Genomic DNA, 18,335 nt, shown 5'->3' on the forward strand with positions numbered 1-18,335 from the left:
GCATGGGTGTCCATACCCACTTTCTAATTTTGCATGGAAATGAGAAAAAAATGCATGGGTAGTGAAAATCACAAGGAAAATCAATGAAATTTACCTTTTTAATGCTTGATTTCTTGATTTCTCTTGATTTTCTCCAAATTTTTCAGGTAGGATTCTTGTTTTTTTTTTCCCCTTTTCTCCCCTGGTTTGGACAGCTGAAGAAGATGAGAATTCCGGAATTTTCACCTTTTTAAAGGCTAAAATAATATAATATTATTTTATTCATTTTTTTAATGTTTTATTAATTCCTTAAATTCTAGCCATCCATTTATTTCCAAATTTTCACCATACACTTGTCCCACATATCCATAGCTTAGGTAAAATTCTCAGACTTATCCAAAGTCTTGGTGGAGTAATTTTTGAAATTTACACTTTTACCCCCGTAAAAGTCAAAAATTACATTTTTGCCCCAAAAATTGAAAAATTGCCCATAGACATATTTTTCATCCCTTATACTCATACCATTCTCCAATTTGTCAAATTTGATCTAAATTCTCTCAAAATCTCAAATTTTGTCCGCGAGTGGCAAAATTACGATTTTGCCCTTACACTCTAGAAATCACTGGAATTAAACTTTTTCACTGCCAAACCCTCAAATTATACTCCAATACTCAAATCATACTCCAATAAGTCAAATGGGGCTAAAAAAATTCTTTTCTAAAAATTCCCATTGTGTCTTTGGGTGGCAAATGACCATTTTGCCCCTGGACAGTAAAAATTCTAGTTTGACTTCAAATTGATCCTCGAACTCCAAATCACCATATTAAACCATTCTGGGACTTTAATATTCTTAATTTCATTTTAAATTCTCTATTTGATCTAGTTCGAGACTTAAATTAACTTAATTGTACCATTTGGTACATTGTCGTCTTTTAACGATTTTTCTTTCAGGGCTTTCCAAGTATGCAAGCATATTGTCAATCATATGAATGACATGGAAAGTATTTTATAAGATCGGGCTTGACATAGTCTATGGAGAAAGGTGTTAGTGGCAAAAAAGGTGGTAATCATAGGGATCAAATACCAAGTCTAAATTTAAATAATAAGTGATCAACCATATGGATGAGTATAACAGGGCTACTAGATCAAGAAGGATAAGTTAGCGACTTGGTGAGAGGGTGTATAGGAGTGCTCTTAGGTGACGGTGAAAATATCAACTTTTGGTTTTAGGAATGGGTGGAAGGATGGGTACTCAAGCAAGCTTTCTCATGAATCTTTGCCTTGGCAAAGAACAGAATGGCCTAGTAAAAGAATTTGGAAGTTAGGTGGATGGTTCATGCAAACGGGAGATAAAGCTTAGATGGCCATTCCTAGATTAGGAAATTGACCAATAGAAGGCACTATTGGCTATTTTTGATGATTCAATAGTGACAATAAAGATAACGCTATTTGGAAATAGACTTCGAGTGGTGTCTTTTCAATTAGCTCTTTTTGTAAAATGCTCATACCCAAGGATAGGGTTATGGGTGACTATTGGAGGAGACTTTGGAAAAAAGTGGCATCTCTCAAAGTGAAAATATTCTACTAGAGGGTCTCAAGAGGTAGGATTATAGTGAAAGTGAAACTTGTCAAGAGAGGTCTTTTGAAAGCCAAGCTTGGTAGGTGTATCTTGTGTAAAGGGAAAGAGGAAACGGTGGATCCTTCCTCTTCGAATGCATGGAGAGTTAGTGAATTTGGACAAAAGTAGCTAGGCAATGGGGAGTACAGTGGTTAGCCTAAGCAATAGCTATAAAGTTCTTTCTTGAATGGAACGATCTCATCTGGAATGGTGATGTAAGTATTTGGAGGTTAACCTTCTTTATTATCATTTAGACAATATGGCTAATGAGAAATCAGATTGTTTCTCAAGGGAAGATTTAGAACAGGTAACAATGATTGGATCTTGTCAATGCTAGAATATCATGGTGGGTTAAGACAAAGTGGCCCCATAAGTGTGATAGGTTAGATGATGTCATGAGAGGATCTTCAATGGCCAAGAGTGGCTTGGTGTTGAAAAGGGATAACTAATGTCTTAAGTGGAAATCGTTGAGAAATGGTTTCCTTAAATTCAATGTCGATAGGGCTGTTACCAAGGACACAAGTAGAGCAGATATTAGTGGAGTTTTGAGGGACAAGGAACAAGTTATCAAAATAAGGTTATCAAGAGTGATAATGGCAGAAGATGCTAACTCAGCTAAAGTTATGGCTATTAAAGAAGCTTGTAGGATTTTTACTGATTCTAGTTGGGTAGGTACTTTAGGCTTAGAGGTGGAAAATGATTCTAGTGACATGATTCAGTGGGTTAGTGATCTTGAAAAGGTACCTTGGAAGTTAAGAAAGGAAATCATAGGCCTTGAGAAATGGAAAAAGTTGATCGGGAGATGGAAAGTTCTTAAGATTCCTAGAGAAAGTAATGATAAGGCAGATGAACTCGCCAAGGTAGGTGTTAATTCATAAGATTGACGATTTTTTTATGGTTTCAGATCAGGAAATGGAATATGTGGAAGAGGAGCTGTAGCCAGCTTTGCTGATCACAACAGACATCAACAAGCCTAGGGAGGTATTTCTAGTTTTTGCCTTTTCTCTCCTATTTTTTTAAAGGTTTTTTCTATTCTCTTTGTGGTAGCTAGAAATGGTCCCTTTCTCTTTACTTTGCAAGAGGCTATGCAAGTTTTTGCATGATAAGGTATACTTTGAGGTCTTGCTTGGAAAAAAAAAGAAAAAAAAAAGAAAAAGGAAGAAAAGAGATGATAGACAAAAGAAAAAAGAATCAAACCAAAGTAAGAAAGAAAAAAGAGAAAAGGAAAAGAGAATTTTGTGAATATGGGCAAAAGGAATCATGGAAAGAAAAAAACAAGCCTTTGTCGATTGCTCTTTTCCTACGGAATGATATTTAGTTCAAGTTTTTTATGGTTAATGTCGATATGATTGAAGTCCTATGGGGCTAAGCAAGGGATTTTTTTCCTAGTGGATTTATGGCTAGTTTCTTTCTTTCAGTAGGCTTCTTGGTTTTGTTGCTTTTCCGTTGAAGGGTTTGTGTGAAAATGATTTTATCTTCTTCTATTTTTAGCTTGTTTAACCCTTGGTTTGCTTTGTTTCTTCAAGAATCCCCTTCGATTGAGTCTTTTGTTTTTGGGGTGTTCTTTAGGATTGAGTAAGGGGATGGGAGGTTTGCTGATCATTTTTGTTGTTTGAGGGAGTTGGCTCAACACCTTCTGTGCATCTTACTCTTCTCTAAAGGTGTCTTCTGAAAAGGAATCAAGTCCTGACCTCTCCTAGGTTTTAGATAGGTTGTCAAGGTGAGAGTGTTTACTGATCACTTGTTCTTGCCTTAGGGGTATTGATATCTTTGTTGTTTATGGGGGTTTATGTCTTTTTGAAGGTTGAAACGCTTCCCTGTAGTTGTTTTACATTTGAAACTTTGATAAAAAAAAAAGATAATACATACAAAATATATAATAATAACAATAAATATAAAAAAAGAAAAGAACAAAAGGAAGAATAGAAGAAAAACAAATAAAACAATAACAAGATAAAAAAAATAAAGGAAAAAATCATGATAGAGGTGGTACAGACTGTTTCTTCCATCTCCTATTGATGGAAAACGCCATTTCCTAGTTTTCGCTCTTTGTGTTCTTAATTTTCACTTGTTCCTTAGGTTTTTTGGTGGATGGTTCATTGAGGTGTTGGTGGTTTCCTTGCTTTAAGGTTGGAAAGGAAGAATGAGGATGTTGGGGGTCTTTTCGTTTCTACCTTTTGTGGTGTGGTGTTGACCAAAGTGAAGGGTAAACTGATTAAAGGTAGTTTAGTGTTTTGAAGGGTTGTTGGATGTTGATTGTTGAGATGACTTTAGTTTATGTGTGACTTGATCCCTTTTTCTAGTTTTGTTCCTTAAGGGTTTGACTTCTAATGAATGATAGGATATGTCTCAATGACACATCACTTTTGTGGCAGTCGTGAGGGGGGGTGAGGGGGAAGGTGACAAGGAAGGGGTAAGATGATTATGCTGGTCTGTCCCTTTTAAGGGAAGGAGTCTTTGTTCTCTGAAAAAAAAATGATTCTTTGGACTAACGTTCTTTTGTTGGAGGGACAATGAGACTTTAGGCAGTAGGATTGGTTTCTCCATTGGGGATTACTACTACTATTGGTTCTAAAGTTATGTTGGCTGCTTTATTGCACCACTAGCTCCTGTGATGATTCTTTGGTGACCCTCCTAGGCAGCTTGCATGATTAGAGGAACTATTTACTTATGGACTAAGGGGCTAGCTGTTCATCCATTGGGTTCATCGTCTAATGCAAGATTTGGCTAGGAACATATTTTGTATTCATTTTCTATTCTTCATCTTTTAGTTAAGGGGTTGTTTAGCATTCTTGACAGCCACGGTTTTGGGTTAGAAAGACATGCTTACTACTGAATTCAGCCTTTGTTCAAAGTAAGTCTGTCACGACCCGGAACCTCCCTCAGGCCCATGACAATCGCCGCGACGTCCCGATTGACACTCATTATCCGGAATGCCAACCGGAACCCCGCAAGGCTTACATATCAGTTTCTTTCCTTTCTTGTGAGCAATCATTGTTAGATATCAAGTCTTTAGAGAATATATACTATTTTAGATCAAAAACAATCAAAATAAAATTTTCGCCACATAGGGGTATTTTGGTCATTTTTTTCTCAAAAATTTCAAAACTGGCTAAAACGTAATATACAAGTACAAAATACATAATTCATATTCAAAATGAGTTTAAAAGTCTAAACTCTTCATTTAAAACGAAATTACGATTATTTGAATAAAATAAGAAAATAAAAGAAATATTAAGGGAAATATTCTATTTTCTTATAAAACAATATTTATAAAGTTATACGTGAATAATTTTTTTAGCGTAAAAGCTAAATAAATTTATACATACTGAAATACAGTAAGCCAAAATATTTAATTTAATTTACAATAACCAGAGGGCCCCCGAATAAACAAAAGTAAAGAGGACTGTGAACCTACGATTTGGAAAATGCAGATCCAATGGTAGTCCTCGATGAGATCAGCTATCTACAGTCTATACTGAACCTTAAATGGGTGGAAAGGAGTTGGGTGAGATTTTGCAATCCCAATGAGTAAACAGACATTATCATAAATATCTAAAGGCGAGTAACATGGAGGCAAGTTTAAACAATAAATTTCAACCCATTTCATAATGTTTTCAATTTATTTCTTAAACCATAAAATATTTGTAATTTACCAAAACAATTGTTAAGGCTTATGTCTTTTATTAAAACAAGGCTCAAGCCAAAACTAATCCTCGGGGATACCTTGGCCGAGGCATCTAACCGAGTCCGCCAAGGGTGTTAAAATATTCACACGTGAAACACATTTTTATTTTTAAAACCAGCCGTTCCTTGGCGTTGGCCGAGTTACACATTCACGTGGGGGTTCGACGTGAAGTGAACTCTAATACTACCCCAGGAGTTACCCTCCTCGCCTCTACAACCGGAGTAACTATATAACTGGGTTTACCGTGCCCCTCTAATAGGCAGTCCACGGAAACCCGTCACTGCAGTGACTAACCCACCAATTTTAATAAAATTTCGACAGTATAACGTGGCTTTTATTTATTTATCCAGCCTGCATAGTAAAACAACTTACATAAATTTCCCAATGCATTCACAAAATATAGCCACATATACTCATTTCGCATAAGCCATTCTTAGGAAAATATATATTTTTCAAGTCAATTTGTAGCCTCCAATTACTCAATTTCATAATCAATACAATATATTTTTATTTATCACATTTATTCCTAAAACATCAAAAATCCCGTTTTCATTTCATAAAATACATAAAGGGCATTTAAAAATAAACTCTAGATAATTTACAATAATAATAAGTTTACTCACCGTTTGTACAAACTAAAAGCTTTCTAAGCGCCCCGATCACTACTCGTCGGGTACGACTTCTTTGCCTTTTCCGGAAGGCTCTCCTCCTAGACACATTACAAAAATTTACACAATTCATCACATTGATGCTAAATCACTATATAATTAACTTAAATCCTATACTAATGCATGGTATGAAATGCAATAGCCTAAAACGGCTTAAATGCGGTATTAACCTATTTTTGGCACTTTGCCCGATAAATTGCTAACGCGCTCCATTTTAGCTCTAAATCATCCCATTCTCTCTCCAACATTTCTAACCATCAAATATCAGCCAATAACCTTCTAAAAACAACAAAAATCAGCTCACTCCCTTCCTTGGAAAATTCGGCCAAAAATGGGACATTAACTCGGTAAATTTTCTACTTTGTTTTTCTATCACGTTTAATCGTTTTTCATCATTTCTCTTCATTTTCCTTAGAATAAAATCAATTCATCATCATTGTACAGCATTGAGAATCCAGCCAAGAGTGGGTATTGTGAAAATTTACTGATTTCTTGCCCAATTTAATTTCTAAACACATTTAACTAACTAAAACTATCAATTTAACTAACAATCAAAACCTAAAAATTTCAATTTCTCTCTCCTAGAATTTCGTCCAGCCCTTGATATCACTTTTTGATCTCTCTCCTCAAGCATGCTAAATGGAAATAAAGGCATAGGAAAGGTAGAAATCAAGCTAAAATCGAAAAATCTTACCGTTAAACGCGTAAACGGTCGAAAATCGCGAATTTCTCTTTGAATTTTCTTGTTTCTCTTTGGTTTTTCTTTTCTTCTTCCTTTCCTCTCTATTTCCTCTGTTTTTCTTCCTTATGGCCGGCCAGCACTCAAAATTTGGGTTTAAATGGCTGACTTTTCATTAAAATAATATTATTTCATTAAAAAATGCCATGTGTCACTTTCCCATTGGCCCATTTTTAAAATTTCATCCATTTGTTTCCAAATTTTCACCATACACTTGTCTCATATATTCATAGCTTAGATAAAATTCTCAGACTCATCCAAAGTCTCGGTGGAGTAATTTTTGCAATTTACACTTTTGCCCCCGTAAAGTCAAAAATTACATTTTTACCCCAAAAATTGAAAAATTGCCCATAGACATATTTTTCATCCCTTATACTCATACCATTCTCCAATTTGTCAAATTTGATCTAAATTCTCTCAAAATCTCAAATTTTGTCCATGGATGGCAAAATTACGATTTTGCCCCTACACTCCAAAAATCACCAGAATTAAACTTTTTCACTTCCTATCATTAAATTATACTCCAAATAGTTAACCTTGGTCAAAATTTTCACTCCATGATCAAATTATTATCTTAGGTGGCAAAATGACGATTTTGCCCTTGAATATCAAAATTTCTAATTTTACCCCAAATGAACCCTCGAACTCCGAACAATCATTTTTAGTCATTCCTGAACTATAAAATATTAAATTTCATCCTACAATTCCTATTTGAACTAGTTCGAGGTTAAATCAACTCAAGTGTACCGTTAGGTACGATATCGGGTTTCGTCTTTTCTTATTTGCTTTCCTAGCATAATAACATGCTACTCAATGCATGTATGTCATGACATGTATTTATAGGGTTGGGTTTTACAAAGTCTTTAGGAAAAGGTAGAGGGCTATCCTTTTGTTTTGTAGCTCAACTAGGGAAAGGGATTGTTGGTATTTTTGTAAACAATTCCCTTTTGTAATTGTATATAACCATTTATGCACAAGCCAAAGATCATATATGTTAGCAAAAGCTTCTAGCAACATGTTAAAGGCTTCATATGGCATAGAGGCTTTGTCAAACCTTGCTTTGTAAAATAATTATAATGTCATTCACATGCTCGATAGAATGTTTGTATATTTAGGAAGTTCGAGAAATCGTTAAAAGACGATATTGCCCCTAATGGTATCATTGAGTCGATTAAGCCTCGAACTAGTTCAAATAGAAATTTTAAGGTGAAATTAAGAGTTTCACAGTTCAGGGATGACTCAAAATGGTAATTCGGAGTTCGAGGATCAATTCGGAGTCAAACCAGAATTTTCACTATCTAGGGGCAAAATCGTAATTTTACCACCCGAGGACGAAATTGAATTTTTCGAGAGAATTTAGATCAAATTTGATTCAATGGAGCATGATATGAGTATAAGGAGTGAAAATTATGCATTTTGGTAAGTTTTCAATTTTTGGGGCAAAAATGTAATTTTTCACTTTACGGGGGTAAAAGTGTAATTTTTAAAAATTTGCTCCACCAAAACTTTGGAAAAGTCTAGAAATTTCATGGAAGACATGGATAAGTGAAGAGGATTGAGTGGTGGAAAAAGAAAGTCAAAAAGATGGCTAGAAAAAAATAAAATAATAAAATATTCAAAAAATAAATAAAATAATAATATTTTATTAAGCCTATTAAAAGGCTTGCAAATTCCAGAATTCTTCATTGGGATGGTCAGCCAAAACCAGCAGGAGAGAGAGAGAAATAAGAACAAACCCTAGAGTGAGAAAATTCAAAGAAAAAGTGTGATTTTTCAAGGAATCAAGTGTTTAAAGGTATGATTTTTCAAGCTTAGCTTAAGATTTATCATTTTCATGCATTTCTCATCATTTTCCATGGTTGAATCATGTGATTTGAGGATGAATTCAATTCTGGAAAAATGGGTTAGGAGAGAGAAACTTGTTAGATTAATTTGATTTTAAGTTATGTTAGTGTTTTAAGTTAGTTTAGCATATTTAGGAACAAAACAACAAGAAAAGAATTTATTTTCCTCCATTACCATTATTGGCTGAATTTTCTAGGGGAATATTGGCTGATGATCTTGATGTTTACTTGAGCAATTATGATGAATAATGATGAATTATGAGTCTAGAAAAATAATGAAAATTTTCGGAGCAAAAATACGAATTTTTACCCATTAGGGGTATTTTCGTAATTTGTTATCGGGACTGATAATTTGCACCACACTGAGGGACATTAAGTCAATTTGGGTGCAATTGAGGTATAGAAACTGAAAAAAATTAATTTGAGATTAAATTGGACGCGTTAGTAATTTAATCGAGTAATAGGCCGAATTAGGTTAGCACCGCATTTAAGCGGTAGTCGGATAAGTTGCATGTCATATCATGCATATATACCGAGCTTGAATTGATTTTATAATGGTCAAGCATTGATGTGGTGAATTATGTATTGTACATTGTGGATAGGTGGTGAGCAAATTACACTGGTAAAAGTACCAACATTGTGCTTGAAGACTGAGATTAGGAGTACATCAACTCCTAGAACTGTGAGTGGACAATTTATCGTCTTAAATATCTAGAGTAATTATACTTGTTTGATGCTTTTATTGAATGGTGAATTTAAATTATAAAATATTATGTTTTCCAATTAAAATGTTTTTTTAATAAAAATGAGATTTATACTGGTTTTAAAATCAAATATTGTTTTGGAAAAATTGAGTATATGGAGACTGTGTTGAAATTTATGATTTTATATGTTATTGAAATTGGGGCTTATGACACTATGGTAGCATGATGGCTAAATTTTTGGGGCTGGCATGAAATATATGAACAATTTTGGATTGGTCTCGGTAGACTGGATTACATTTTATTCGCCATATTATGCTACTGGAATTTTTATGGGTCTGGTGGTATATTAAACGGTCACTGCAGTGGTGGGGGTTTCCATGGACTGCCTATGAGAGGGGCACGGTAACTCAATTATATACTTACCTCCGGGGGGAGATGTTGGGTGAAGTATCTCCTGAGGTATGATTTGAGTGCACCTCACGTTTGGGCCACCACGTGAGAGTGAGACTCAGCCAACGCCAAGGAACGGCTGTGTGTCAGATGTGAAAACATATTTATGGGTATGGGTCATTGAACAGCCTTGGCGGTCTCAGTGGGATACCTTGACGAGGGTACCCGCGAGAATGATATTGTCACGACCCGGTACTCCCCTCGAGCCCGTGACAACCGCCGCGGTGTCCCGGTAGACACTTATTGCCCGAAATGTCAACCCGAAACCCCGCAAGGCTTTACTATCAGTTTCTCTGTTCCCTTGTGAGCAACCATTGTCAAATATCGTGTTCTAAAATATTTTAAGCTGTTTCCAACTTTAAACAAATAAAATATTAATTTTTCGTCTCACAAGGGTATTTTGGTCATTTTTCTCAAAAATCTTAAAACTGGCTAAAACGTAATGTACAAGTACAAAACACACAATTCATATTCAAAATGAGTTTAAAAGTCTAAAATCTTCATTTAAAACGAAATTATGGTTATTTGAATATAATAAGAAAATAAAAGAAATATTAAGTAAAATATTCTATTTTCTTATAAAACAATATTTATAGAGTTATACGTGAATAATTTTTATAACGTAAAAGCTAAATAAATTTATACATACTTAAATACAGTAAGCCAAAATATTTAATTTAATTTACAATAACAAGAGTGCCCCCGGATAAACAAAAGTAAAGAGGACTTTGAACCTACGGTTTGGAAAATGCAGATCCCACTGTAGTCCTCGATGAGATCAGCTATCTACAGTCTATATTGAACCTGAAATGGGTGGAAAGGAGGGTGGTGAGATTATAAAATCTCAATGAGTAAACAAACATCATCCTAAACATCTAGAGTTGAGTACATGGAGACAATAAAGTAAATCATCATAAACTGTGTTATAGCATTAGAACACATTTTTTCGAAACACGTAAAGAGGCTTATGAATCTCATAAAAATCTAGGCTTGTGCCATAAATCCATTCTCGGGGACACCTTGGCCGAGGCATCCTACCGAGACCGCCAAGGCTATTAAAATTCACATTTCACATAAATCATGTTTTTGTTTTGAAAACATAGCCGTTCCTTGGCGTTGGCTGAGTTCCCCCTCACGTGGTGGTTTAGCGTGAAGTGAACCCTAAACTTTACCCCAGGAGATACCCTACGCGCCTCTCCGTTCGAGGTAAGAATATAATGGGGTTTACCGTGCCCCTCTAAAAGGCTGGTCCACAGAAACCCCCTACTGCAGTGATTAATTAATATATAATCCACCATATAATAAAACTCAATAACATGATATGGCAATTTTGTAATTCGTAGTTTTTTCAAGGTAACCAAACAATTCGCATTTCAATACAATTGCCAACTAGCCAATCATGCTCGATTTATCATAAGCCAGTTAATTTAAACAATCAAATTGCCACAATTAACAGTCTCCGTGTACTCTATTTTTCAAAATCACTATTAATTTCAAAACAATTTATAATTTAATTTCATTGAAACTCATTTATTCATAAAACATGAAAATTTATCTTTTTAAATTCCTTTTTCCATAGAATTCATGAAAGCATCTAAAAACCACCCTAGATAATTAAAATGACAGTAAGTTTACTCACTATGTCTAGAATGCAGACTTTCGAAGCACTCTGTCTACTGGTCCTCGGATGCAATTTCCTTGCCTTTATCGGAGGACTCACCACCTTGACACAATACAAAATCGAGAGTTTCACCAAGTTGGTACTAAATCAAAATTAAATTAATTTAGATTACCAATGCATGATATGGAATGCAAAATGCACTGGTAACTATCTAAACCCGGTATTGGCCTAATTCGTCTTATCACCCGATTAAATTCCTAACGGGTCCGTTTAAACTCCAATTTAATTCTTTTCAGTTTCTATACGTCAATTGCACCCAAATTAACTTAATGTCCCTCAGTGTGGTGCAAATTATCAGTCCCTACAGCAAATTACGAAAATACCCCTAGTGGGTAAAAATTCATATTTTTGCTCCGAAAATTCCCATTATTTTTCTAGGCTCTTAATTCATCATTCCTTAACCAATTCTCCTAGAATAAAATCAAACTCATCCTCACTCACTACATGGTAAATTCAGCCATTAATGGTTGGGGGAGAAAATAAATTCTTTTCTTGTTGTTTTGTTTCTAAATATGCTAAACTAACTAAAAACACTAACATAAATTAAAATCAAATAAATCCAACAACTTTCTCTCTCCTAACCCATTTTTCCAGAATTTAATTCATCATGAAAACATGTAATTTAATCATGGAAAATAAAGAGAAATGCTTGGGAATAAGAAAACTCAAGCTTAATAGAAAAAACTCACCTTTTTCACTTAATTTCCTTGAAAATTCACACTTTTTCTTTGATTTTCTCTCTCTAGGGTTTTGTTTTTGTTTTCTCTCTCTTCTTGCTGGTTTGGCCGGCCATGGGGTGGAAGATGGGCTGATTTTGTGCCTTTTAAAAAGGAAAATAATAAATTAATAAAGGCATGACACATGGCATCATGTCATTGGCCCGTTTTTAAAATTTTAAAAATTTAAACATTTTATCTCCACCACATGTTTAGTCAAGGGTCAAAGATGAAGACAAGGAAGACCATGTGCTGGAAAAAATATCCTGGTGGTGGAAAATTACAATTTTGCCCCTGAGGTGGCAAAATTACCATTTTACCCCTATACTCCAAATTATACCGAAATTAAAATTTTTCACTTCTAAACCTCAAATCATACTTCAATAAGTCAAATTATACTCTAATAAGTCAAATGGGGTCAAAAAAAATCTTTTCTAAAATTCCCATTTTGTCCCCAGGTGGCAAATGACCATTTTGCCCCTAGTTAGTGAAAATTCCGATTTGACTCCAAATTGATCCTCAAACTCCAAATTACCATTTTAAGTCATCCATGAACTATGAAACTCTTAATCTCACCTTAAAATTCCTATTTGATCTAGTTCGAGGATTAAATAAACTTTGTTGTACCTCTAGGTACAATACCGACTTTTGTAAATTTTTCGGGACTCTCCTAGCATGCAATCATGCTATCATCACATGTATGTCATGAATAGTATTTTATAAGGTCGGGCTTTACAGCACTACCCCCCTTAAAATAAAATTTTGACCTCAAAATTTCACTTACCTGATTCGAATAAAAGATGTGGATATTGGTTTCTCATCTGGCTCTCGACTTCCCACGTCATCTCCTCCATTCGAGCATTCTTCCACAATACTTTCACCATTGGAATGCTCTTGTTCCTTAGCACTCGATCCTTTCGATCTAGAATACGTACAGGCTGCACCTCGAACTTCAAATCCTCATGCAACTCAATGGGAGGTGTCTCTAAAATGTGAGAAGGATCGGGAACATACTTTTTCAACATCGAGACATGGAAGACATTATGAATTCGATCTAACTCTGGGGGTAATTCAAGTCTGTAAGCCACTGGCCCAATCTTTTCAATGATACGAAAAGGTCCAATGTATCTTGGATTGAGCTTTCCCCTCTTCGCGAATCGAATCACACCTTTCATCATCCAATAAATACCACAAATTATCACAATAGTATAATCAAATAAGATTTAATTCTTGGAAATTTCAAATTATTACCTTTCCAAGGAGAAACCTTAAGAAAAACTTTATCGTCGACTTCAAACTCCAAATCTTTCCTTCGTTTATCCGAATAATTCTTCTGCCTATCTTGAGCTGTCTTTAATCACTCTCGGATAACTTTGACCTTATCGTTTGTCAAATCAATCAATTCCACATTCACCAATTTCCTCTCACCTACTTCATCCCAACAGAGCGGAGTTCGGCATTTCCTTCCATACAAAGCCTCGTATGGTGCCATCCCAATACTAGACTGAAAACTGTTATTATAAGCAAACTCCACCAATGGCAAGTGTCTGTCCCAACTCCCGATAAAGTCAATGACACAAGCCCGTAACATATCCTCCAAGGTCTGAATAGTTCTCTCAGATTGACCATCTGTCTGTGGATGAAATGCAGTACTAAATCTCAATTTAGTTCCAAGAGCTTCCTGAAATTTCGGCCAAAATCGAGAAGTAAATCGAGGGTCTCGATCTGACACAATAGAAACTGGGACTCCGTGTAATCTCACAATCTCATCTATATAAAGTCTTGCCAGCCTCTCAATAGAATACGTGCTATGGATAGCCAAGAAATGGGCGGACTTAGTCAATCTATCCACAATCACCCAAATAGCATCCTTCCCACTTTGTGTCCGCGGCAAACCCAATACAAAGTCCATAGTCACATGTTCCCACTTCCATTCAGGAATCGATAAAGGTTGAAGAGTACCTGACGGTTTTTGATGCTCCGCCTTGATCTGTTGGCATGTGAGACATTTCGCTACAAACTCTGCTATGTCTCGTTTCATACCCGGCCACCAATAACTTTCTTTAATAGTCCGATACATCTTGGTGCTTCCGGGATGTAAAGCGTAGGCGGAAGAATGAGCTTCCTCCAAAATAGCTCGTCTCAATTGATCATCCTTAGGAACACAAATTCGGTCTCTAAGCATGAAAGTACCATCATCGCTGAGTCTAAACTCACTAGCTTCTCCATCTTGCATCTTTTGAACTTCCTGTTTCAACCAATCATCAGATTTCTGCAATTCTCTTATTTGATTCAACAATGAAGGTCTCACGACGAAACTAGCAAGTAGGGTTCCATCCTCACCATTATTCAACTGGATCCCTAGAGATTTCATCTCAAGTAACATCGGAAAATAAGAACTTTGAAGTGTTGCTAACGACGATGAGGATTTACGACTTAAGGCATCCGCTACAACATTTGCTTTTCCCGGATGATAATCAATCACTAAGTCATAATCCTTAATCAACTCCAACCATCGTCTCTGTCTCAAGTTAAGCTCTTTCTGGGTGAGCAAATACTTCAAACTTTTATGATCAGAAAAAATCCGACAACGCTCACCATATAAATAATGTCTCCAAATCTTCAATGCGAATACTACTGCTGCTAACTCCAAGTCATGAGTAGGGTAATTCGTCTCGTGCTTCTTCAACTGTCGGGAAGCATAAGCTATTACTTTCTCGTCCTGCATCAACACACACCCTAATCCCAACTTAGATGCATCGCTATATACCACAAATTCTTTTCCACTAACAGGAAGTGTTAAAACGGGAGCGGAGGTTAACCGGTTCTTTAGCTCCTGAAATCGATTCTCACAAACATCATCCCACTCATACTTAACTCCTTTACGAGTCAAACGAGTCAGAGGAGCTGCTATCAAAGAAAATCCCTGAACAAATCTCCGGTAATAACCGGCTAAGCCAAGGAAACTACGAATCTCAGTTACCGTTCTCGGTTGCTCCCATTGCAAGATTGCCTCAATCTTCTTGGGATCGACATAAATTCCAGCTCCGGACACCACATGTCCCAAGAAAACCACTTCCTTCAACCAGAATTCACATTTAGAGAACTTGGCATAGAGTTGTCTCTCGCGCAAAGTTTGCAACACAATGCGCAAATGGGCAGCATGTTCATCATCATTCTTCGAATAAACCAGGATGTCATCGATGAATACTATCACAAACTTATCCAAGTATGGATGGAACACCCTGTTCATAAGATCCATAAAAACTGCCGGGGCATTAGTCAAACCAAACGGCATCACCAGAAACTCATAATGCCCATAACGCGTCCTGAAGGCAGTCTTAGGTACATCCTGCTCCTTAATCCTCAACTGATAGTACCCAGATCTCAAATCAATCTTAGAGAATACCATAGCACCTCGTAATTGATCAAAAAGATCATCTATCCGGGGTAAAGGGTATTTATTCTTGATGGTCACTCGGTTCAGCTGACGGTAATCAATACACAATCGAAGAGTGCCATCTTTCTTCTTTACAAATAGGACTGGTGCTCCCCAAGGAGAAATGCTAGGGCGAATGAAACCTTTATCCACCAAATCTTGCAATTGGGCTTTCAGTTCCTTCAACTCTGCTGGAGCCATTCTATATGGAGGAATAGAAATAGGTGTGGTACCCGGAAGTAAATCAATAGGGAACTCAAGCTCTCGATTAGGAGGTATTCCCGGTAAATCATCAGGAAATACATCAGGAAACTCACTTACTATTGGGACATCCTCTAACTTAGGTTCCCCCTTTGAAGTATCGATAACGTATGCCAAATAAGTCGGATACCCTTTTTGCACTAATTTTGAAGCTTTGATGGCCGAGATTACACAAGATGGTAATACTCGACGTTCCCCTACAAACACAATCTCTGCTCCCTCCGAATTTCGAAGAACAACTTCTTTTCGAAAACAATCCACGTTCGCCCGATGTGCAGTTAACCAGTCCATACCTAATATTAAATCAAAATCCAAGATCTCTAGAGGAATTAAGTCACCCCTAAATTCTTCCTCACCTACCCTTACCCCACAGTCTCTATAACAAGTATTTCTAATCAACTGTTCTCCTAGAGGGGTATGCACTACAATTTCTTCCTCTAATGGTGACAGGTTTCTATCAGTAATTGATGCAAATGTCGTACTCACATAAGATCTATCTGAGCCAGAATCTATCAAAACATAAGCATCTTTATCAAATAAAGACATAGTACCTGTCACTGCTCCAGGTCGGACTCGTGCCTCATCTTCTGTCACAGCAAAAACTCTTGTCGCGGTACGAGTCTGTGGTCTCGAAGGCGGATGTGACGGGGTATTACTCTCCACACCAGACCGTATGGCTACTCCCTGTCTCGGTGGTAACCCAGAAGAATCTCTCCTCTGTATATCTGTGCGAGCTGGTGGAGATGATGCAGCTACAGTGGCTCGTCCTAACTGTGGGCAATTACTCCTAATGTGACCCGTCTGTCCACATTGGAAACATCTTGTTGGCCCTCTACATAGCCCACTATGATAATTCCCACAATTTCTGCATCTGTCAAAACCTCCGAGACTCTTCCCAGAACCAGTCATAGCAGATCTGCTAAACCTCGAAGGTCTCTGCTGTGATGGTGGAAATGGAGGTCGAGGAGATGTCACGGAAACAGAAGTAGTGCTCCCTGAAGTCGCTGAGTCCTTGCCTCTTTTTACTGGCTGACTAGAAGACATACCAGGATTCCTCCTTTTTGCAAACTCAGTCTGAATCCTTCTATTCTCAGTCGCGAGCTTCTCAGCCCGTAAAGCCATCTGTACCACCTCCTTATGTGGCTCCCTACCAATCATTGTCATTCGCTCTCTGATCTCATTACGGAGCCCTTCCTCGAAATAGCTGGCCTGATCCTGCTCAGATTTCACCAGATCCGGCACATATAACATCAACTCGTTAAAACGAGTCTCGTACTCCTCTACAGTTAGATTTCCTTGTTTCAAACTCAGAAATTCTCTCTTCTTTTCTTTTTGATGGAAATAAGTGAAATACTGACCATCGAATTCCCTGAGAAAATCGGACCATGTCTGAGGAGTAGCGGAACGGGACTTCACCGAATTCCACCAAGTACGAGCCCTCTTCTCTAATAATCTCGTAGCCACCATCAGCTTCATGTCATCATCTAATCCCATATCAGAGAGAGTCTCGGACACCTGATTAATCCAGTCTTTTGCCACAGTGGCATCCAACTCACCAGTGAAAGATACACAACCCAATTGCCTAGCCTCCTTCAGCTTCTTGGAAATGGATACATCCTGTATTGGTGGTGGAACTAAAGGAGTAGTTGGAGGCACTACAGGTGGAACTTGACCAGTCTGAGCTTGACCAGCTATTGCTGCAAAGAAAGCTGCTAATGCCTGTGCTGCCTCAGTAGGCATGGCGGGAATACCCGTAGGTGGCTGAGGAGATGGAGGATGTGGAGGACTATCGGCCTGCTCAGCAGCAGGTGCTGCCCGAATGGTAGATGCAGCTGATTCCTCCTCTACTGTATCTGGCTGATGACGTTGGGAACGACCTCTTCCCCTCCCAACCGATCTAGTGAGAGGTGGGCGTCCGCGTCGAGGAGGCATTATAATCTATAAAAAAAATACGAGCAAGTTTAGGTAACCTTAGGCTCTATATGCAAATGCATGCATTCTATTCAACCTAACCTAACTTAACTTAATCCGGGGCCACACTGATATTGTAAATATTTAAAACAACTTTAAAACTAAAAACTTTGATCTTGAAAACCAAAAGCTCTGATACCAATCGAATTCTCACGACCCGGTACTCCCCTCGAGCCCGTGACAACCGCCGCGGTGTCCCGGTAGACACTTATTGCCCGAAATGTCAACCCGAAACCCCGCAAGGCTTTACTATCAGTTTCTCTGTTCCCTTGTGAGCAACCATTGTCAAATATCGTGTTCTAAAATATTTTAAGCTGTTTCCAACTTTAAACAAATAAAATATTAATTTTTCGTCTCACAAGGGTATTTTGGTCATTTTTCTCAAAAATCTTAAAACTGGCTAAAACGTAATGTACAAGTACAAAACACACAATTCATATTCAAAATGAGTTTAAAAGTCTAAAATCTTCATTTAAAACGAAATTATGGTTATTTGAATATAATAAGAAAATAAAAGAAATATTAAGTAAAATATTCTATTTTCTTATAAAACAATATTTATAGAGTTATACGTGAA

At 36.9% G+C, this 18,335-nt stretch overlaps 1 protein-coding gene across 2 annotated transcripts; it reads right to left on the minus strand.

Annotated features, from left to right (window-relative positions):
• Positions 1 to 10,299: 10,299 nt before the first annotated feature.
• Positions 10,300 to 16,927, minus strand: LOC148762127 (uncharacterized). 2 transcript variants are annotated; one of them, XR_016026999.1, is made up of 3 exons: positions 12,061 to 12,182; positions 11,330 to 11,413; positions 10,300 to 10,494 (listed from the first exon to the last, which is right to left on the minus strand). XR_016026999.1 is itself a non-coding variant. In XM_088807116.1 (3 exons), the coding sequence occupies exons 1-2, from the start codon at positions 16,907 to 16,909 to the stop codon at positions 11,364 to 11,366; spliced, it is 621 nt and encodes a 206-aa protein (XP_088663242.1). In that variant the 5' UTR covers positions 16,910 to 16,927; the 3' UTR covers positions 10,300 to 10,494; positions 11,330 to 11,363. The 2 variants fall into 2 exon arrangements, 1 of the variants encoding a protein (XP_088663242.1); XM_088807116.1 differs by lacking the exon at positions 12,061 to 12,182 and adding an exon at positions 16,339 to 16,927.
• Between the last annotated feature and the right edge of the window lie 1,408 nt (positions 16,928 to 18,335).

This window comes from Theobroma cacao, chromosome 6 (assembly GCF_053813885.1).
Source record: "Theobroma cacao isolate CCN51 chromosome 6, ASM5381388v1, whole genome shotgun sequence".
NCBI classification, from domain to species: domain Eukaryota; kingdom Viridiplantae; phylum Streptophyta; class Magnoliopsida; order Malvales; family Malvaceae; genus Theobroma; species Theobroma cacao.